At 43.3% G+C, this 22,844-nt stretch overlaps 1 protein-coding gene across 1 annotated transcript in view; it reads right to left on the reverse strand.

Annotated features, from left to right (window-relative positions):
* Positions 1-22,844, reverse strand: part of STPG2 (sperm tail PG-rich repeat containing 2) — a 1,004,689-nt gene that overhangs the window by 848,783 nt on the left and 133,062 nt on the right. Inside the window, exon 6 of the mRNA XM_082259340.1 lies at positions 5,469-5,584. Within this exon, the coding sequence (XP_082115466.1) occupies positions 5,469-5,584 (116 nt within the window). The remainder of the gene's footprint in view (positions 1-5,468; positions 5,585-22,844) is intronic.

A 22,844-nucleotide genomic window follows, 5' to 3' on the forward strand; every position in this document is an offset into this window, starting at 1 on the left:
TACTAAGACAGATGCTGATGTGATAAGGTACCCTCTGAAGCTCTGAATACTATGTTAAAAAGTTGAAATACACGGAGGAAACCTGCTGCTTGTCTTTCTGATGCCTCATATTTGCAAGAAATACTATATATTATACTCTCCTTTAACTTTTTGTAAAGTCAGATTGTTATTTGGGCTCTTATCCTCTGTGCAGATAAAGGTACCATTGGAATTACCTGGTTTTATTAAAAATACCTAGAGCTATTACTTGTTCAGTAGTTCAGGTGCACATTTACTTGGCATGCATGTGTCAAGATTTTTTGTTGGGACAATCAACTTTCTTAACTGCTTGAACATGTTTTCTCAATCCGATACAGTTTATGTGATACAGTTTGTTCTTGAGGTGATTGTAGCCGTATTAGTGAACTTGTTACAAAGCCAATTGAGTAATACTTTGACATTTTTTTTAATTTGCACTAACATCCACATTTTCAGAACAAGCTTTTGGGGTGTGCCCCCTTCTTCTACTCCTTGCATCTTGAAGAAGGGGGCACACCCTGAAAGCTAGTCCTGAAAATGTGGATGTTACTGAAAATGTACACAAGTTTCACAAACAGTTTATATAGCTTTGTAGTTATGGTAATCAATGAAACAGAAATGCAGAACAGTTCACATTTCATATTTAATAGGGATGTGTAAAAATTTTGAACAGCGATAGTTAGAATGGTACAAGAACTTTCTGGCACTGAAATACCCAGAGATCCACGGATATGTTTGTTTCACGGTACAGCAAGTTCAATAGGACAGTATAGGAAATCACTTATTCCCTATTTATTGAATGCAGCCAAAGGACCCATTTCAAAGTTGTAGGGCATGCAAGAGATTTTATCAATTGGAGATGGCCAAGGAGGGTGGAAGATATCTGTACCATGGAAGAACTATACGACTCAAGTGAGGACTTGATGGAAACATTTTCAAGGACTTGGGAGGGGTGTTTGAGTTTAAAAAACAGCAACATAAGTGAAGTTGAAATGTTGATAGAAAGAATGAGAAGAGGAACGGAAGACTTTGAAGAGGTATTAGATATCATATTTTGTTGATATTGTATATAAGACAGTATATATTGTTTGTATGAAAATTGGAATATACCATAGATAAAATAAATACATAAAAAAATGCAGAACAGTGTCTGCACTGAAAAATACAAACACACATATATATATATATATATATATATATATATATATAGTACAGACCAAAAGTTTGGACACACCTTCTCATTCAAAGAGTTTTCTTTATTTTCATGACTACGAAAATTGTAGAGTCACACTTCAAGAGGTAGTCACCTGAAATGGTTTTCACTTCACAGGTGTGCCCTGTCAGGTTTAATAAGTGTGATGTCTTGCCTTATAAATGGGGTTGGGACCATCAGTTGCGTTGTGCAGAAGTCAGGTGGATACACAGCTGATAGTCCTACTGAATAGACTGTTAGAATTTGTATTATGGCAAGAAAAAAGCAGCTAAGTACAGGAAAACGAGTGGCCATCATTACTTTAAGAAATGAAGGTCAGTCAGTCCAAAAAATTGGGAAAACTTTGAAAGTGTCCCCAAGTGCAGTCACAAAAACCATCAAGCGCTACAAAGAAACTGGCTCACATGCGGACTGCCCCAGGAAAGGAAGACCAAGAGTCACCTCTGCTGCGGAGGATAAGTTCATCCAAGTCACCGGCCTCAGAAATTGCAGGGTAACAGCAGCTCAGATTAGAGACTAGGTCAATGACACACGGAGTTCTAGCAGCAGACACATCTCTAGAACAACTGTTAAGAGGAGACTGTGTGAATCAGGCCTTCATGTTAGAATATCTTCTAGGAAACCACTGCTAAAGAAAGGCAACAAGCAGAAGAGACTTGTTTGGGCTAAAGAACACAAGGAATGGACATTAGACCAGTGGAAACCTGTGCTTTGGTCTGATGAGTCCAAATTTGAGATCTTTGGTTCCAATCACTGTGTCTTTGTGCGACACAGAAAAGGTGAACAGATGGACTCTACATGCCTGGTTCCCACCGTGAAGCATGGAGGAGGAGGTGTGATGGTGTGGGGGTGCTTTGCTGGTGACACTGTTGGGGATTTATTCAAAATTGAAGGCATACTGAACCAGCAGGGCTACCACAGCATCTTGCAGCGGCATACTATTCCATCTGGTTTGCGTTTAGTTGGACCATCATTTATTTTTCAACAGGACAATGACCCCAAACACTCCTCCAGGCTGTGTAAGGGCTATTTGACCAAGAAGGAGAGTGATGGGGTGCTGCGCCAGATGACCTGGCCTCCACAGGCACCGGACCTGAACCCAATCAAGATGGTTTGGGGTGAGCTGGACCGCAGAGTGAAGGCAAAAGGGCCAACAAGTGCTAAGCATCTCTGGGAACTCCTTCAAGACTGTTGGAAGACCATTTCAGGTGACTACCTCTTGAAGTGTGACTCTACAATTTTCATAGTCATGAAAATAAAGAAAACTCTTTGAAAGTTTGTGTCCAAACTTTTGGTCTGTACTGTATATATATACACAGTATATCACAAAACTGAGTACACCCCTCACATTTTTGTAAATATTTTATTATATCTTTTCATGTGACAACACTGAAGAAATTACACTTTGCTACAATGTAAAGAAGTGAGTGTACAGCTTTTATAACAGTGAAAATTTGTCCCCCAAAATAACTCAACACACAGCCATTAATGTCTAAACCGCTGGCAATAAAAGTGAGCACACCCCTAAGTGAAAATGTCCAAATTGGGCCCAAAGTGTCAATATTTTGTGTGGCCACCATTATTTTCCAGCACTGCCTTAACCCTCTTGGGCATGGAGTTCACCAGAGCTTCACAGGTTGCCCCTGGAGTCCTCTTCCACTCCTCCATTCAGGGTCTTGGCAATCTTCTTATAGCCTAGGCCATCTTTATGTAGAGCAAACATTCTTTTTTTCAGATCCACAGAGAGTTCTTTGCCATGAGGTGCCATGTTGAACTTCCAGTGACCAGTATGAGAGAATGAAAGCTATAACACCAAATTTAACACACCTGCTCCCCGTTCACACCTGAGATCTTGTAACACTAATGAGTCGCATGAAACAGAGGAGGGAAAATGGCTAATTGGGCTCCCCATTTACTTAGGGGGTCCCCGTTTTCACTTAGGGGAGTACTCACTTTTGTTGCCAGCAGTTTAGACATTAATGTCTGTGTGTTGAGTTATATTTGATGGGTCAGCAAATTTACACTGTTATACAAGCTGTACACTCACTACTTTACATTGTAGCAAAGTGTCATTTCTTCAGTGTTGTCACATGAAAAGATATAATAAAATATTTACAAAAATGTGAGGGGTGTACCCACTTTTGTGAGAAACTGTATGTATGTATATATATATATACATATATATATATATATATATATAAAATTTAAAAAAATTATATTATATATACAATAAATATCCAAAAAACTAGCACACTAGCAGATACCTATCACGCACATACAGTAAATATTTGTATGAAGGTATACTAAGAATAATTATCGAAAATACATAGTTTGTACTTGAATTTGCAATTCATGCATGACTAAGCAATGCATTTAACCTGCAGGTGAAATGAAAACCAGAAGCTGCAAAGATTGTTCTTTTTATTTTTTTAAACCTTTAAACAATCCCTAGTAATGTATATTATTCTAAATGTATGTTTCTACCCAGAAATTTCCCATTTTACAATGGCAAATGATTTTATGTTTCCATTAGTGAAATGAAGGCCAAAATGGAAAGAAGACAATTTATGAATAATTAATTTCTAATGAACAGAATTAAATATTTAATTGAACCAAAACAGAACTATAATGTTGCTGCACTGTGTGTTAGCAATGCTCCTGGAAAAAGTCTGCTACTGTGAAATGAGAAAAATTAAATGACTCTATTTTGAATATTGTATTCCTAACCATGAAAACATTGATACTGGTAATTCACTCCCTCTTAAAACAAAATGTTACTTATCTATTATATATGCTATTTATAAGATGTACAATTTTTATTGTCACAGCCTCTTAGCTTTTTACTGGTCCAAAACCTAAACCTAACATACTCACAGGAACCTATCCATTTTGACAGTCATAACTTCTGCACTTACATATTTTTGGGAGAATATTTTAGACTTTGTTTTTGTTATATTTATCTTTTTGGGGAGATTTTCTTTCATTTCCTGTCTCAGAGGCACTACAGGAAGTCAGTGGAAATGTCTTCATAGCAAAAGTGTCATCTCATGTTCCAGTGACAGCTGTAAAATTTTGATTGTTTTCATCATTTTCAGTCACAAGAACAAATGGAGAAGGTTACTCTCCCTAGCAAATACAATGGCAGCAACAAAAACTTGACAGAGCTTCTAACACTGACCCACTACTGTATATCCAAAATTAAAAGAAATGTTTTGACTATGGATGCACTTTAAAAATAAGCCAATGAGGTTGTTCTTCTTATGTTCTACCTGTGTTCGGAGAATGCACTGGGGGTGGCCCCTCTCTTCCCACGCTTTGGCACAGAATGTTCCCAGTCGGGGTGCCAGTGGGGGGAGTGGGCTTCCTGACATGTTGAATATAGTTAGAGTTCAGGTTGTGATATTGGTCTCCACATATTACCTTATATCAGTGTTTCTCAAATCCGGTCCTCAGGGCACACTAACAAGCCAGATTTTAAGTATTACCTTGGGGAGATGCAGACTAGAATGCTGCAATCACTGAGCAGCAAATTATATCACCTGTGATGTATTTTAGTTTTCTTGCAAACCTGGCCTGTTAGTGGGCCCTGAGGACCGGAGTTGAAAAACACTGCCTGGGTATGATGTACCTTTTGATGTATAGATAAGCGACAATATTGCTTTATTGCTTTTTTGCTTTATTTACTTTGTACTTTTCTATTCTTGTTAAAAATGTAATAAAATCTATTGAAACTAAAAATAAGCCAAACTTCTGTTTGAAACCTGTTAGGTCTTATCAGTGCAGGGTATGAAACGTAAAGCTTTTTTGTCTTACAGAAAAAAAAAAAAACATTCCTGTACATGATTGTGGTTTTGACTACTGCTCTATTTGCAAATTCATACCAGCTTCGTTTTATCAGATTATCTGGCTATCAAGTGAGAGGACACAATCCCTGGGCATAGTTTAGCTTCAGTTTCTGGCTCTGATCCCTTACTATACTCCTTTTATGAAGGCTATATTATCCATTATGCATTATATGAAAACTGGTTTTGACAGTTCCTATTACAACACTAGCAGTTAAATGCTAGAATATAATTCACAATGCAATAAAATCTGCCACCGCTACAAGCTGGAGCATAAATACCCATCTAAGCGTCTCTTTAGAAAATCAAGCAGCTTTGAATTACTTATTGGAGAAACATAGCAGTAAGTGTCATGTAAGAGTTAATAAAAACCCTGAGAAAAATGTCATACATACTGATCTATATCGTATTCCCCTGGGCCAGGTCCATCATGCTTTTGAAACTCAGTACGTTTTGCTGAGTACTTTCCAAAGTGCACACCACGGTATTTCAGAGTTGCGTATGGTTCATTCTGAAGCAAAAAAACAGAACCAAATGTGTTGTTAAGCTTTATGTGATGGAAGGTATCTGTCCTTGAATATGTAAGATGTTTTGAACAGTTCATTGTTAACACAATCCACACAAAATTCTTCATAAATGGGTAATGGACACAATAAACACAATATGAAATAGTTTAGGTCAGAGTTACCTTCATTATAGTAACAATCAAAGAGTCATATTAGATGCAACACCAAAAGCAGAGTTTGAAATACACAAATAATGCCAGAACTACTTGTGCATTGTTCTAAAAACAGTAAACATTTGATTTTTCAATTTAAAAACTATGAGTTTAAAAGGAACAGTGGTAAAGAGAAATGGTAGTCCCAAATTGAAGCTCACTAATGGCTCATTTCCACTGAGCTTTCTGGTACGGTTCGGTTCGGTACGGTACGCTATTTATGCCGTTTCCATTGTGAATGGTACCCTAATTCCGAACCGTACCGTACCACTTTTTTGGTACCCTTTCGTTGGGGTACCAAGCACATTAGTACCGTACCAACAGAGTGGAGCTACACTCTGCAGAACTTGAATGGTTGACAGAGAATCGTCGATCACAGCTTTCTTGCTACACCACGCCTATCATGAAAGGGTACTATTGGCAGTGGAAACGCAAGGTGTACCGTTCCGAACCGTACCGTACTGAACCGAACCAAACCGTACCACTCAGTGGAAACGAGGCATAAGACGGGCATTTAACAAAATAGTTTTTAAATGCCACAAAACTACAGAAAGACTGAATTAGCACCTTTGTGATCCAGTCTAAACCAACTCTGTCAAGCAATTAACCCTCCTTTATTTAAGAAGCTGTCCATGGTGATGGATATGTGGTATTCTTATAATCTTTCTTGGCCATGTAGAAATGACTCTCTTACCAATTACCACAAACAATCTTACCTCAAATGCCTCCAAATCATTGTGGATAGCAAAAAGTTTCATAAATTCTAGTTGAAAGTGATTAAATGTGGGGGCGTGGCCGGCAGCCGAGGACGATGGCCGCGTGAGAGTAGAGCTCCGTATCCTTCGGTTCTTCTCCAGCGTGCATAAGCGACGAGGGTAAGCGACACCAGCCTGGTTACCCACCTGAACCCTATCTCAACACCCGCTGGCCATGGGGAAGCGAAAAAACCACGGGAAGCCCCGCAAACTCACAGACTTTTTTGCCTCCACCAGCACGCCGCGCTCTCAAAATGGCGCCGCGGCCTGCTCACAGCGCAGCGGGGCTGCCGAGCCCCGGGGAGGGGGCTTGGCGGGCTCTCCTTCCCGGGCTCCTCAGTCCCCGGGCTCGGGACGTGGGTCTCCCCCGGGTCCCTCTCCATCTGTCAGCCCGAAGAAGGCAGCTCCGCGGCGCTCTTCCGAACATCACTATGTGGGGGATAGCAGGGCGGGAGACATTTCCCAGGACAGCACTCTGGAATTTTATGAGCATATCAGAGACTTTCCTACCACGGGGCAGCCCCTCAACGATACCAGGATGAAGGAAATGCTCCTAACATTCACTGGCTCGCTATACAGAGATCTTATGTCCTGTGTTACACATCTCAGAACCGATGTGACAGGCCTGGGAGACCGAGTAGATCATGTGGAGGTGAAGATGGCCGATTTCTCGGTGGCTCATAACGAGCTGGTGGACGCTCACAACGACACATCAGATGAGGTGGAGACGCTTAAAGCTAAATTGGCCGACTTGGAGGACAGAAATCGGCGCAACAACATTAAACTGCGGGGAGTGGCGGAAACTGTTCCTCCTACTGAACTGCGCTCCTATGTACAGGCTTTCATAATGGCCCTGCTGCCTGACACCTTAACTGGTGAGGTTATTGTGGATAGAGCTCATCGCCTGCCCAAGCCCCAGCATCTGCCTGAAAAAGTGCCCAGGGATGTCATAGCGAGGATCCATTTTTTTCATGTGAAGGATGACCTCATGAGAGTGGCTAGGAAGACATCCCCTCTCCCTGACCCATACCAAGGGATCACTGTGTATGCGGACCTCTCTCAGTACACGATGGCTGCCCGCAAGAAACTGATTTCATTGACGAAGCTGTTCAGGAACAACAAGGTAGTCTACTCGTGGGGGTACCCGAGTTCGGGACGTGGGTCTCCCCCGGGTCCCTCTCCATCTGTCAGCCCGAAGAAGGCAGCTCCGCGGCGCTCTTCCGAACATCACTATGTGGGGGATAGCAGGGCGGGAGACATTTCCCAGGACAGCACTCTGGAATTTTATGAGCATATCAGAGACTTTCCTACCACGGGGCAGCCCCTCAACGATACCAGGATGAAGGAAATGCTCCTAACATTCACTGGCTCGCTATACAGAGATCTTATGTCCTGTGTTACACATCTCAGAACCGATGTGACAGGCCTGGGAGACCGAGTAGATCATGTGGAGGTGAAGATGGCCGATTTCTCGGTGGCTCATAACGAGCTGGTGGACGCTCACAACGACACATCAGATGAGGTGGAGACGCTTAAAGCTAAATTGGCCGACTTGGAGGACAGAAATCGGCGCAACAACATTAAACTGCGGGGAGTGGCGGAAACTGTTCCTCCTACTGAACTGCGCTCCTATGTACAGGCTTTCATAATGGCCCTGCTGCCTGACACCTTAACTGGTGAGGTTATTGTGGATAGAGCTCATCGCCTGCCCAAGCCCCAGCATCTGCCTGAAAAAGTGCCCAGGGATGTCATAGCGAGGATCCATTTTTTTCATGTGAAGGATGACCTCATGAGAGTGGCTAGGAAGACATCCCCTCTCCCTGACCCATACCAAGGGATCACTGTGTATGCGGACCTCTCTCAGTACACGATGGCTGCCCGCAAGAAACTGATTTCATTGACGAAGCTGTTCAGGAACAACAAGGTAGTCTACTCGTGGGGGTACCCCACGAAATTGCTTATCGTACGAGAAGGCCGCACTTACGCTATCCGCACAGAGGAGGAGGGATTTCGCCTGGCTAAGACTTGGGGCCTGTTGCCTGATCCGGAGGCTTCTCTGCAAGTGTCCAACTCTCCCTCACACTTGGATCCGGAGTGGTCCTTGGTAAAGTGATCCTGCACAACCCCTACGACAGGGGGTCTGTGGCGTAGAAGGGGGTGATAATCCTCGTTTTTTCTGTGGGCTGGTGTACAGGAGGGAACTGGAGGGTGGGAGCTGTTTCCCCCCTACCCACTACTTGCGATTGAGTTCGCATGATGGGGTTTACCCCATACTCTACCTGTGTTATGTTTTGTGTTGTTTTTTGGACTTGTGTTTTTGTTTTCCTTTGTTTTTTCAGCCTCCTTACAAGCACCGACTTGAACGTGGACTTTGGACTTTCCTCATGTGCTCAGTACACTCCCGCAGTAGGGAGGTTTCATGGCTCTGCTCCAGTGGACGGATTTGCTGGGTATGGTGAGAGTATACTCAGTGACTCTCTGCTTTTTTTTGATGACCATTTTCTCTTTTATGACGTTGGTCTCATCCTTGGGATGACCCTTACTCGCTTATATTTTAAATTCTCATGCCACTAAAGTTTGTTACTTTAAATGCCCATGGGTTGAACAGCCCCTTTAAGCGGCGGTCTCTTTGGAGGGAGGCTCGCAGTCTTAGGGGGGATGTTCTGTGTGTGCAGGAGACCCATTTTGCGAAATCTAAACAGCCTAAATGCTCAGATAAGCGATACCCCCACGTTTTCACAGCCTCTGGGGCGACCAAGCGAAAAGGGGTTCTAATAGCGGTATCTCAATCTGTGGCGTTTCAGCTGCATGACACGATTGTGGATGACGCAGGTCGTTATTTAGTACTCATATGTGACATTAACAATGTCACATATACTATCGTTAATGTATATGCGCCTAACCAACGCCAAATCAAATTTCTACGATCACTGGTTAAGAAAGTGGATCGAGTCAAGAAGGGTCTCCTGTTATATCGTGGGGACTTCAATTGTATAACTGACGCTTCCTTGGACTGTACCCTCCCTCAGAGGCATGCACGAACCACGCTACAGAGGTTCTTGCACTCTTCTGATCTCTATGACCTGTGGCGATGTGTCAATTCCACTGAGAGGGACTACACGTATTTTTCGGCACCCCATCAGTCGTACTCCAGACTGGATCTTTTTGTGGCAGACCTGTCTGTACTGCGTCTGGTGGAGTCCGCCACTATTCATACCATTTCCTGGTCTGATCCCGCCCCGGTCTCTGTGGTGGTCGCGGAGAAGCACAATGATGTGCCTGTACATTTGTGGCGGAACAACGTCTCTATTCTCCGGGACCCCGGCCACGGGGAGCGGTTGCGGGGTCAGATTGAGGACTTTTTCCAACATAATGATAGGTCTGACACGGACATTTTTACCTTGTGGTGTGCACATAAAGCGTATGTTCGGGGCCTGCTCCTACAGCTGGCCTCTAGAGTTAAAAGGGAACGTGCAAAGGCTATGTCCTCTCTCATGTCTAACCTTAAGGACCTGGAGACGAGACATAAGGCCACTCCTACACCTACATTGCTGCTGGAACTTAATTGTTGTAGAGCGCAGGTGAGAACTAAGTTGCTGGAGGAACACCAATCTTTGTTGTTTCGATCTAAAGCGCGGTTTTATGCTTCTGGAAATCGCGCGGGTAAGATGATGGCCAACTATCTTCGGAAGAGGCAACAACAGGCTAAATTATCCTCTTTAAAGGATCCTCACACCTCTCGCACTGTCTACCATCCGTCTGAGATAGCTAATGCCTTTGCCAAGTACTATACAGATCTTTATAATCTAAAGGACGATGCGACTTCGCCGCAACCGTCGGCGGAGGGCATACAGAGGTTCTTGGCAAGATTGAGCCTGCCCACGGTCTCGGAAGAGATGTTGGCGAGCTTAAATGCCCCTATTACGGACCAGGAGATTGAGATGGCTATTGGCTCTCTGCCTCCTGGTAAGTCACCGGGGGCGGATGGCTTTTCAGCTGAATATTTTAAGACCTTCGGCTCTATCGTAACGCCATACTTAGGCCGGGTGTTTAATGCCGCTATGACCAGATCGTTTTTCCCTGCAGAGATGCTCCAGGCTTTCATAGTGGCACTGCCGAAACCGGGGAAGCCGCCTGATGCTCCGCAGAATTTCCGCCCCATATCCTTGCTGAATTCTGATCTGAAGCTTTATGCAAAGATATGGGCGCAAAGACTAGCGAAGGTCACGCCCTTACTAGTGCGGAGTGATCAGGTTGGATTTGTTACGGGCAGGCAGGCCCCCGATGGAACTAGACGGATGTTTGATCTTCTGTCTGTGGTGGAAAGTCGCAGGGTGCCCTCGGTGTTCCTGACGCTCGATGCGGAAAAAGCGTTTGATAGGGTTCACTGGGGGTACCTAAAGGCGACGTTAACGAAATTTGGGCTTCGGGGTCCTGTCTGCTCGGCCATTTCGGCCTTGTACACTACTCCCTCAGCTAGGGTCTTTACTAGCACAGCTATGTCGGACACCTTTACGATCACAAATGGCACCCGCCAGGGGTGTCCTCTGTCTCCCCTGATCTTCTCCCTAGTTATGGAGCCACTGGCGGAGGCCATTCGGTGTGACCCATCCATATTGGGTGTTAGGGTGGGAGACAGGGAACATAAAATAGGGTTATTTGTAGATGACGTAATACTCACTCTGACCTCCCCGTCCTCGTCCTTGCGCAACCTGGCTAGGGTGCTGGAGGAGTACGGGGCGGTCTCGTATTATAAATTGAATACTACCAAGTCCCAGTGCCTCCCGATGTATGTCCCCTCTAGAGATCTAGAGGCGTTGAGAACAGAACATCCCTTTCAATGGGCTTCCAAGTCCTTGTTATATCTGGGTATACAGTTATCATTTCCAACAGCCTCTACATACTTGATTAATTACTCTGAATTAACTAAGATAGTGCATAGGGATCTGTCTCACATTGCCCAACACGAACTGTCGTGGGTGGGCAAGGTGGCGGCGTTCAAAATGCTGGTACTACCCAAAGTATTGTACTACTTTAGAACGATACCTATAATCGTTCCGCAACATTTCTTTAATGACATGGACAAGCAGCTTAGGAAGTTTTTGTGGAACGGGAAGGTACCCAAGCTTTCCTATTCTACCCTGCGCAGGCCTAGGAGCTGGGGGGGAGTGGGAATGCCGGATCTTAGAAGTTATCAGGCAGCAGCCCTCCTGGATCAGGCTAAGGAATGGTGTACTCCCCACTCCGATAAGTTGTGGGTTATCATTGAGAGGGCCCTGGTAGCTAATAGAGACCTTCCCTCCCTACTAATAGCGGCTCAAACTGGGCGGAGTCTCCAACTTCCTGGAGTTCCGGCCATTCAGGCTACAGTTCATGGATGGGGGGCTCTGCGACAGGTGTCTGGAATTCCTACCTTGCCTAAAGACCTCACACTGGCTTCTTACGAGTTTCTCATTCCCTCGCTGAGGTGTCCCAGCCCTGGTGCCCAGCGCTCCCTTACCTATTCCCAGGTCCTGTCCTCCTCCACTCCCTATGATTTTTTTTTTCTGGCACAACTGCGACATTACCACCTGAGGTTCCCGGAACTGCAAGTTCGGGTGCCTCAGGAGGTGTGGGAGTACCTCACCTCGGGGAAACCGAGAGCTGGCGGGTTGTCTTGGTTTTATAATGTACTGAGGCAGCCTAAGGCCCAGTCCAAACTGAAGTGTATGTTATCATGGGAACGGGACCTAGATGCAGAATATTCCATTGGGGATTGGCAGGCAGCTGTACAATCCTCTTTTAAATATACGCACTGCACTAACCACTGGGAAGGGGCTCTTAAAATATTGCATAGGAGCTACCTTACTCCATCCAGACTGGTCCATATGTACAAGGACTCTTCAGATGCTTGCTGGAGAGAATGTGGAGCGAGGGGCACTGTACTCCATACTTTTTGGGAATGTAGGAAACTACGGAGCTACTGGGTGGCCATCTACGCTTTGGTGGCCACGGTAACAGGATTAAACATACCTATGACACCGTCATTGGCCCTGCTGAATTTAGGCATTCAGTCCGTCCCGAATGAACATAGATGTATTATCTCACATATTTTAACGGCGGCTAGAACTAATGTAGCGGCGGCATGGAAGTCTACCAAAATCCCTACGGTCTATGAAGTCATCAACCGAGTGAAGATAATTCACTCATATGAAAAATTTTTTTTTAGCTCGGGAAATAATTTCCAGACATTCCAGCAGCAATGGAGGGGGTGGCTAGATAAATACCCTAATTGAGCACGCTTGCTATTCACTTGCTTGTGAATTGGAATTGCTGATTGTTTATTGAATACAGGAGGTTTTGTTTGTTTGGACTGTCCAGTTGATAGTCTACTGGTTTTCAACATTTGAGTGTTATCTACTCCATTCTTGTTATGTATCCTATCACAGCAGAGTCTTCGGAGACCGGTTCTGTCCCATGCTCCAGGTTGGCTGGGAGGAAGAGATATGGGATATGGGACTAGTGTACTGGGGACCCATGCACGCTTGCTGGGGATCTGGCTGGGGGGGGGTGGGAGCCCGGGGGGCATGGGCACAGTATGCTCCCGAAGGGGTGCCGGGCTCCTTGGGTTTCCCACCTGGGCCCTTTGGGGCAACCCGGCTATGTCGCCTGGCACGGGCTTGAGGTTCCCTAGGGAATTGGCTAGAACTCTGAGGGGCTCTGTGTAATGTATGTACAAGTTGTGATATGAGCTATATTTTCTCATGTTGTATTATCATGTTCTATGCAATGCTAACGGAATATGTTATTGTATGTTGAAAATCTTTAATAAAAACTTATTGAAAAGAAAGTGATTAAATGTATAAGAACTAGGAACTATAAGAATCTAGCAGTTCCTTACCTTTCCAGATACTAACAAGTATCTCAATTAGCTCAATTCTCAGCAGTTTTTTACAGCATGATAAAGCCTACTGAACCATTATGAAATCCCTATCAATCCCTCACATTCTACTTGAGCTTTTTATGTGGCTTACCCCCATAAACTCTTTCTCTGTGCAGCAACATTATCCCATTATATTGCACTTTGGGATAGTTTAAGAAACAAAACATAAACTACACTCCCAAAACACACCTTTGGCTCCACTATTTAACATCTCCACATTCACACCAGGCTCCAATCCAGAGGTGTTTCAATGGTGGTTAAACACAGGCTTTTTTGGATAGGGCCATTTTTCTCACCAAAAGGCATTCTAGCTATGAAACATTGCTCGGAAAACCCTGAAATGTCCACAACAGAAAAATTTTGTTTGCATCAAATTCTATTTTTTCTTTAAAATCTTTACACACCTTTGGAAGATAATATATACACATTTATTCTTCATACAATACAAACCTCAGGTTAGAGAGGAGGAATCACTGTGAATTACTCACTTCTGTTAGAGCCCCATGCTAACATTTCCTATCTGACATTGGCAATTTGACTGATGTAGAAACATGGCACAAAAAGGTGTTTCTGCACTTTCCAAGGCATTATAAATGTCTTTTTTTTTTTAAGAAAATGTTTTAAGGTCACTCAAGATGCTAACTAGATCAATCTCACCTGTCATGTTCCCTGGTTTGTCTTCCCTATGTTTTCAGAACTGTGGATATTAGGGCACTGTTTTTCATGCATGATGGCGATGCCCCAAAGTCAAAAACTTCTGGAATGGGTTCTATGTGCTTCCCAACAAACCTATCCCTATTATCTCACAATGATCTCAGGTATTAATATTTTTATGCCCTTAGCTGCCAAACTCTCAATAGCCAGATCTTGGAAAATTTGGAAAAGATAAAATCTCATGGATCATGACACATGAGAAATGGTGAGCGGGGCAAAATGTATCAGGGTGTGTGGTTTGGTGGAGACATGTAGGCTAAGGCCACACCTTGTCGTTTATTCACCTGGGCTGATCAGGAGTAGTGGTGATCCTTTCCTCTTTGCATTTACTAACCCCCTGGATTGGTATCAGGACAAGCCTGCAACCCATGTTCTGGGAAGCAGGGATATGCTTTCACCTCTACTTTGAGCAGCGCCAAAAGCAATCAAACAGGTCACATGAGAAACTTTCTAACCAGAGGTAGGCCGAACACCACCCTGCTCGGTTTGCACCAGAACTCCCAAACAGGGGAAAAGTTTGGCACTGTGCCGCAAACTCTAATAAAGTCTATAGGACCGGAGCATGAAAAATAAAATGTCCCCATTGTGAAGGCTTATATACAAGTTATTGGCCAATAAAAGGGTATAGGGGGCCAGGTACTTCCCCCAGGGGACATGTATCAATGCAAACATTTAAAAAAAAAATGATTGTTTTAAAAGAAGTGATTTTAATGATGCTTAAAGTGAAATAATAAGAATAAAAAATTCCTTATTCATATAGTGCCTGGGGGTCCCCTTAGTCTGTCTGTAAAGTGACGCATCTGTACCATGTACAGAAGCTGCTGTAGCAAAAATGACATTTCTTAAAAAAAAAAAAAAAAAGCATTTAAATGTACCTTGTGGCTGCATCGATTTTAAGGGGAACCCCACTCCAAAGCACCATGTCCCATGTTAATCAGAACAAGGGCCTCTTGCTGACAACCCTGGGTTGTGGTTGTGGGTGTCTGCGGGCAGGGGACTTATCGGAATCAGGAAACCCCCTTTAACAAGGGGGCCCGAGATCCCTCCCCCATGTGAATGAGTATGGGGTATATTGTCCCCCTACGTATTCATCAAAAAAGTGTCAAGAATAAATAAAAACAGTACACAGATTTTGACAAGTAGTTTTTTAAAAAAAGAATAAAAAAACAAACAAACAATGTCCCCCAATGTAGGTCCATCATTAATCCTGACGCCGATGCCGACGCCACCACCAGACCAGAAAAAAGAAAAAAAAAGAAATGCTCTGCCTGCAAAGAAGGCCAACTGCCTACTGCAGGCTCCGCCATATGACAATCCTTATATGGGTAAAGGGCGGAGCCACCTGGCGACGTCACCTGGTGGCACTGCCCCTTGTGACGTCACTGACCCAGCATACTCCGGTCGGTGAAGTCAAAAGGGGCGGTGCCACCATGTGACGTCACCAAGTGGCTCCGCCCAACGTGGCATCGTGATTGACGATGGAGCTACATTGGGGGACATTGTTTTTTATTTTTATATTAAAGACTTGTCAAAAAAAAACCTGTGTACTGTTTTTATTTATTTGTGACACTTTTTTGGTGAATGAGTAGAAGTACAATGTACTCCATACTCATTCACATGGAGGGGCTTGGATCTGGGGGCCCCCTTGCTAAAGGGGATTCCACATTCCAGATTCCGATAAGCCCCTTGCCCGCAGATCCCCACAACCCCAGCACGGGGTTGTGGGGAAGAGGCCTTTACCCCATTAACATCAAAGCACCCCCCCTTGTTGAGGACATGTGGCCTGGTATGATTTAGGAGGGGGGGACTCACTCCCCCTCTTTCCTAGACTGCCAGGCTGCATGCTCAGATAAGGGTCTGGTATGTTTTTTTTTTTGGGGGGGGGGCCAAACCGTTTTTTTAAACTTTTTGCTATTGCTGGTAGTGTTTTGTTTTTTTCATTCAGCTGTCAGCTGGGTAGCTGGTGACTCATCCATTGTTAAGGACGCAGCAGCCGGCTTCCTAGCCCCGCTCCTTAACAACAGCTATTCACAGTCAACAATCAATCACCCAAGGTAAAGTGGATTTTGGTTGATAATTGGAAGATATGATTTTAAGTTATCATTTGCATCTCTGTTTTCACAATACAATCTCATAATCTGAACAATTGAAATGTGATCAGATTCATACCAAAAGCATTTCAGTACTGCCGATTGATGCAGCCAATTCAATTGTGTTGATCAAATCGTGATCAGATAATAAAAATTTAAGTGTGTACGGCCACCATAATGAACAAACACCAGAGATCTGAGAGCACCTGGGATGCATGAATAAAATATATACCAAAACAAACACAACTAGAAAAAGTCACTCCCATTTAAAATATAGCTAGAACACTCTCCTGTCCTCCCTATACCCTTCTTTAATTTCTTCCCAACTTTTATACATTAACAGTAAGATCTCTATGAAACATTGTGCATTTTATTATAGTCATTAAATAGGTTCAAGACAGCTCTTGTACTGTTGTAAGTCAAAGTTGTATAACACTTTGTTATTTTCTGTACAAATTTATTGTAAAAACACCAATAAAAAATATTAAAAGAAAAAAATATATATTTTGGCAGAACTGATTTTCATCAGAAGCTGCCTGTGTTCAGGATGAAAATACAAAGATGCATAAGCTACTAACAAAATCTGGTTTCCTGAGCATCGAAAAAAAAGTAATATTGTCTAATGGTAGTCATTTCAAATCTTATTACCTATATCCAGACATGTTTATGTTTGAGTCATTGAACATCTGCATGTCTACAGCTTGCACAGATGCCTCTAGCGCTGGATTTAAGTCTGGGGAATATTAACAAATTCCCTATGATAATTCATTCCAAATGATCAAGCTACTAAACAAAGAATATAGCCATACATATAGTGAAAAAAGGGGAAGGAAAGACTAGTGACAAGTCAGGAGCAAGATGTGCACTCCAAAGAGAATTCACTACAAACTTTTGAGAGATGCGTCTTGGCTCTGAGGAAGGGCTGTAGAACGGTGTAGACAGAGATGGGCCAATTAATTAGGAGGCCTGGCGCTTCACCTCTGTTGTAGAGCAAAGCAGCAATACACTTTACTGAAGTTGCACCAATACCAGTATCAGTGCCGAACCTGAGCATTTGCATAAGTACAAGTTCCTGCACCGCTCCTGTGTGAACCCAGACTTGTCATAGTGGCTGCTGCCTGTGTTCACACAGGAGCAGTGCAGGAAACTGCATGCTATTTGGACGGGAATCACACCACATTCCTGTTCAAATCCCATGCGATTCTTTGCAGTCCAATTTGAGCACATTCATTTTGTATGGGCTCAAATCTCACCGCAAAGGTATCAGTGAGGACTTGACCGAAAGTATGAATACTCGTACTTTGTGTTAAAACTGTATTGGTGCAACCCTACACCATACCCTGCCAGATTTCAAGGAGGAAAAATAAAAACCTTGCTCAGCATATATGTACTGTTGTATTAAAGACATAGCAAACATTTGATGGGTAAAAAAAAAAATAAATAAAATCAAATCTGCAAACTAAAGGTAAACAATTGCATACCCGTAAGGCTACAATGTGACTTTACAAACACTTTAAAGCCTCGTACACACGCAACGAATTTCCGCCGACCGGTCGTCCATCTTTTGTCCAGAGTGGTGTTTTGTTGGTTGGAATGTGCCTAGACTGCACACGAATTTTCCAGCATGACAAAATTCTACTTCAGAAGTGATGTCATGTGTTGGTTTGCTTTCTTTGTGTTCTTTCTTCTCTGAGCATGCCCAGTCCTGCTCATAAGATTTTTCCCTGTAGAAATCTGTACTGACTGCAGGAAAATCGGACGTGTTTTGACGGAGGACAAAAACTTTATAGCCTGCACACCAGAATTTTTTCGGCCGAAAAGTTGGAGTCGGTTGTCGGAAGCATCATACTAACAAGCCAAAAATCGGCAGATCCGTCGTCGGACGAAAATTCCCGGCCGAATTTCGACTTGTGTGTACGGGGCTTTAGTCTCAGCTAGGTTTAGAATAAGGAAGACAACTGTCTACCAAGAAAGTCACATACATGTGACACTACGGTTAAAGTAAAACAAAGCTTTATTGAAAAAAATATCACATTGCAAAAAAAAAGCACCAGTAAAGTGGCCTTCACCACACCCATATTAAAATAAAAGATAACGTTATGTAAAAATGGGGGTAGCAGCTGCACATGCAATCATCCATACACATAGTCGCTCTCAGCAAGTTGAGGACTAGAGCAATGGTATTCCTGCGGTAAGGACAACATCATTCCTCATCTAAATAACAGGTAAAGCTCAAAGTTTATCTTTGAAATCACATTTAGAGCTGGTTCAGGGCTCTAAATTATCAGAGTATTTGAAGAATGACTGGGTGTCAGATGAAACAGCAGGTATGCATGGGAGATTCCTATGTTGCTGGCGCTGGGCAAAAGTTCAGTAGATTTAAACAATATGCTATCCTGCCAGGAACCAGGACTCCTAGATATGTAGGGGAAACACAGTGGTTGGGGTGCTAATTGGTGCAGTCAGAGTGGATAAGTCCTAAGCTCCAATGGAGCTGAGCGGAGGTACCTCTGGGGAAGATTGAACTGGGGGAGTTGCTCACCACCTCATGTATGTGGATATCTCCCATTTCGGACGTTGCCCCTTCTCTCACAATTTCACTCATCACTGGCATCGGACCATCCATTTACACATACTCTATTTGGCTTCCACCACATCTCCTCAGCATGTTCACAACTGCTGTCCCCGAGTAGACATCTTGTGCGAGCCAAGCCAGAACCAGCCTGTTTAGCAGAAAGGCCAAGCAGCAGCCCCTCTGGAACCTGAGAGCTTCGTAAAGGGACCAAATGAGTACAAACCAGCCATCATCTCTAAGGGAAAGAGAAGACAGTGACATGCAATACCTCACATGTCTGGGACCAAGTGTAGCTGAAGTGCAGTACAAGACAGCTAGGAGCATGATATATCTTTAACCTTGGGAGTAGAGCACCCAGGTGCCGTGCAATACAGTCAGGTGCTGTGTCTTTAACACAACTGCTTAGAACTTTTATTCCATGTTACTGCTGCACTATTACTCCTACTGTTGCAGCACAATTCACAGATTGAAAAGCAGCCACAGACTTGGTAGATCCTCAACTGTTTTAAAGTTCTACAGTTTTGAGTATTCCATGCACCCCCAGTTAACTTTTCCTAAATAACACCAAAAAACAAAATCCCTAGACTGTTTATGTAACCATGTGGAAGTAAGTTAAAATACATTTCACTTGGCTGTGGGTGCTGTGAGGAGGAAATAGCCAGAAACCCAGCAGCTCCTTCAGTGATAGCGCTACAGTTTAATTAAATAAAATTCTTGTTTTTTTACAATTGTTGGCTTCCTTCATGCAGGGCCACCTAAAGTGCCTAAGTGCCTTGAAAAAGTATTCATATCCCTTGAAATTTTCCACATTTTGTCAAGCTACAACCAAATACATAAATGTATTTTATTGGGATTTTATATGATAGATCAACACAAAGTGGCACATAATTGTGAAGTGAAAGAAAAATAATAAATGGTTTTCAAAATGTTTCCCAAATAAATATCTGAAAAATGTGGTGTGCATTTGTATTCAGCCCCCTTTACTCTGATACCACAAAATAAAATCTAGTGGAACTAACTGCCTTCAGAAGTCACCTTATTAGTAGATAGAGTCCATCTGTGTGTGATTTATTCTCAGTATAAACACAGCTGTTCTGTGAAGCCCTCAGAGGTTTGTTAGAAAACCTTAGGGGACAAACAGCATCATGAAGGCCAAGGAACACACCAGACAGGGCAAGGATAAAGTTGTGGAGAAGTTAAAAGCAGGGTTAGGTTATAAAAAATATCCCAACCTTTGAACATCTCACAGAGCAATGTTAAATCCATCATCTGAAAATGGAAAGAGTATGACACAACTGCAAACCTACCAAGACATGGCCGTCCACCTAGGCCCACAGGCTGGGCAAGAAGAGCATTAAACAGAGAAGCAGCCAAGAGGCTCATGGTAACTCTGGAGGAGCTTCAGAAATCCACAGCTCAGGTCGGAGTATCTGTCCACAGGACAACTATTAGTTGTGCACTCCACAAATCTGGCCTTTATGGAAGAGTGGCAAAAGGAAAGCCATTGTGGAAAAAAAAGCCATAAGTTCAGCTTGCAGTGTGTGAAAAGCAATGGGGGGGGGGACAGCAAACATGTGGAAGAAGAGACTGAAATTGAACTTTTTAGATTAAAAGCAAAATGCTATGCGTGGCAGAAAACAAACACTGCACATAACCCTACACACATCATTCCCACCGTGAAACATGGTGGTGGCAGCATCATGTTGTGGGGATGCTTTTCTTCAGCAGGGAGAAAAAAGCTGGTTGGAGTTGATGGGAAGGTGGATGGAGCCAAATACAGAACAATCTTAGAGGAAAAACTGTCTTGAGACTGGGGCAGAGAGACTGCAAAAGTCTTGAGACTGAGGCAGATAGTTATCTTCCAGCAGGACATTGACCCTAAACATACAGCCAGAGCTACAATGGAATTGTTTAGATCAAAGCATATTCATGTTTTAGAATGGCCCAGTCAAAGTCCAGACCTCTCTCTCCAAATGTGCAAAGCTGGTAGAGACAAACCCCAAAAAGACTTGCAGCTGTAATTGCAGTAAAAGGTGGTTCTACAAAGTATTGACTCGGGGGACTGAATACAAATGCATGTCACACATTTCACATATTTATTTGTAAAAAATTTGAAAACCATTTATTATTTTCCTTCAACTTCACAATTATGTGCAACTTTGTGTTGGTCTATTACATAAAAAGGGGTATGAATACTTTTTCAAGGCCCTGTATCAGTTTGACAGCTTAATCCTGCAGATAATAGGTGCCAGTACAGTGAAATATACCCTGGGGACCACATATTTAAAAACTGCTACTGTGCTGGGTAGGACAGAACAGTTGAAAGGTTTGAAATACCAGTTACCTAAATCAATTATTAATATTGTACAGGTTTTTGGATCATCCATTGTACCTACAGGTACATGTAATTTTTTTGTAATGCAAAAACTGTAGATATGTAGAAAATGTTACATTTTCAGGTGCCAATACCTGTAGACACATCTTCCTGGTAAAGACCAAGAACACATCAACAATCTGTACCAGAAACTTTAGACTATAAGATCTGGTAAAATTCTGAAGCAATCACTTGTAGCATATAAAGACACATGCTGAGAGGGCTGCTGGGCTAGTCTGGCATGCTAATGGCAGGATGTCTGAGCTGTATGAGTTTTATGTACTAAATGCTGTTATTATAGGGATGCATGTGAAATCCTATGAGTAATAAAACTCATTAAAATTACAGCACGGAAACTAAAGATAATAAGCATGGCAGGTACACATATCTGAAGTCTTAACAGCATATAATATACTGTGCATTAGTAATTTATTTGAAAGGAACGCTAATAATGATTGTACAATAACAACTATAAAAGTGAATGCATAACATTTGTAATGTTTTTTTAGATATGCATGCATAATATATCACCAGATGCAAACATACAAAGTATAAACGTGAGTTTTCATGGCCTTTTGGCTAAGATCAAGTGTAGTATATGTTCCTATCAGTGTCCAGTAGGGGTGCTGTGCTGTCATTCTGAGCTGGAGTGGCTGGCTATGTACCCCTACTGGAGTAATGGGGACTTGGAAGGCTAGTATCGGCTGGAACAGAAATCAGGGCCCCCGCAGGCTGTCGAGGCACAAGGGTAATTCCCCAGGAAAACTGGAAAAGCCCAGTTCCTCCCAATTTGAGTGTATCTGGGAAGGGCTGGGAAGGCAGAGGGTCCTTGGTGTCTGTGGCCCCTGGGGGTGGACACCCTAGGGGTGCTCTTAATAACTGTGTGAACAGGCACATGGTCACAGTCATTAAAAAAATTCTGCACTGTGCCTTTTAGGGCTGGGCCTTTTGGCCAAATCTGGGGAAAATTGCTGTCTCCCAGGCCAATGCACATGCACGGCCCCCTTTTTTTAAAATGTATTTTCCCTCCACTGTTTGTCGCTCTTTTACTTTTTGTGTGTTTTTTCTCACTAAGATGAAGGTTGCGAATCCTCAAGCTTGCCCTGAAGGGGCAAGGATGTGTGGCCTTCTTGTTCCTTTTTCCCCTGCCCTTGAGGGAGGGAGGAGTCTCTCAATCCAGTATTCAATGGTAGGCTCTGGCTGACCTAGAAAAATGGGGTCTGCTAGGCCTTCTGGCTAGGCAGACTATTGGAAACCTATGTCCCTGACAGGGGACTTTCACCCCAGGGGATCAGGTAGCGGTCCTACCCCTCTGAGGGGGTGGACTAAAGCACACCCTTTAGTGCATTTTTAGTGTGCATTTCACATGCATGTTTTTTGTTCCGTCATGTGCCATCACAAAGGGGCAGGTACTCTGGGTGATGTCACTGCATGGCCATGCCCCATGGCTATATAAGAAATGGCAGACTGCAGAGCCAACAAATGAATGCAGCCAGCATTGAAGCAAGACCATTTTTAAACTTTTAGCAAGCCAGTGACGGCAGAGGAAGAACACATCACTGGAGGGAGAAGACAGCAAAGGGAGAAGAAACTACCAGAGGGAGAAGACGGGAGGAAGAAGAC

This window comes from Pelophylax lessonae, assembly GCF_965119305.1.
Source record: "Pelophylax lessonae genome assembly, chromosome: 1".
Lineage (NCBI taxonomy): Eukaryota > Metazoa > Chordata > Amphibia > Anura > Ranidae > Pelophylax > Pelophylax lessonae.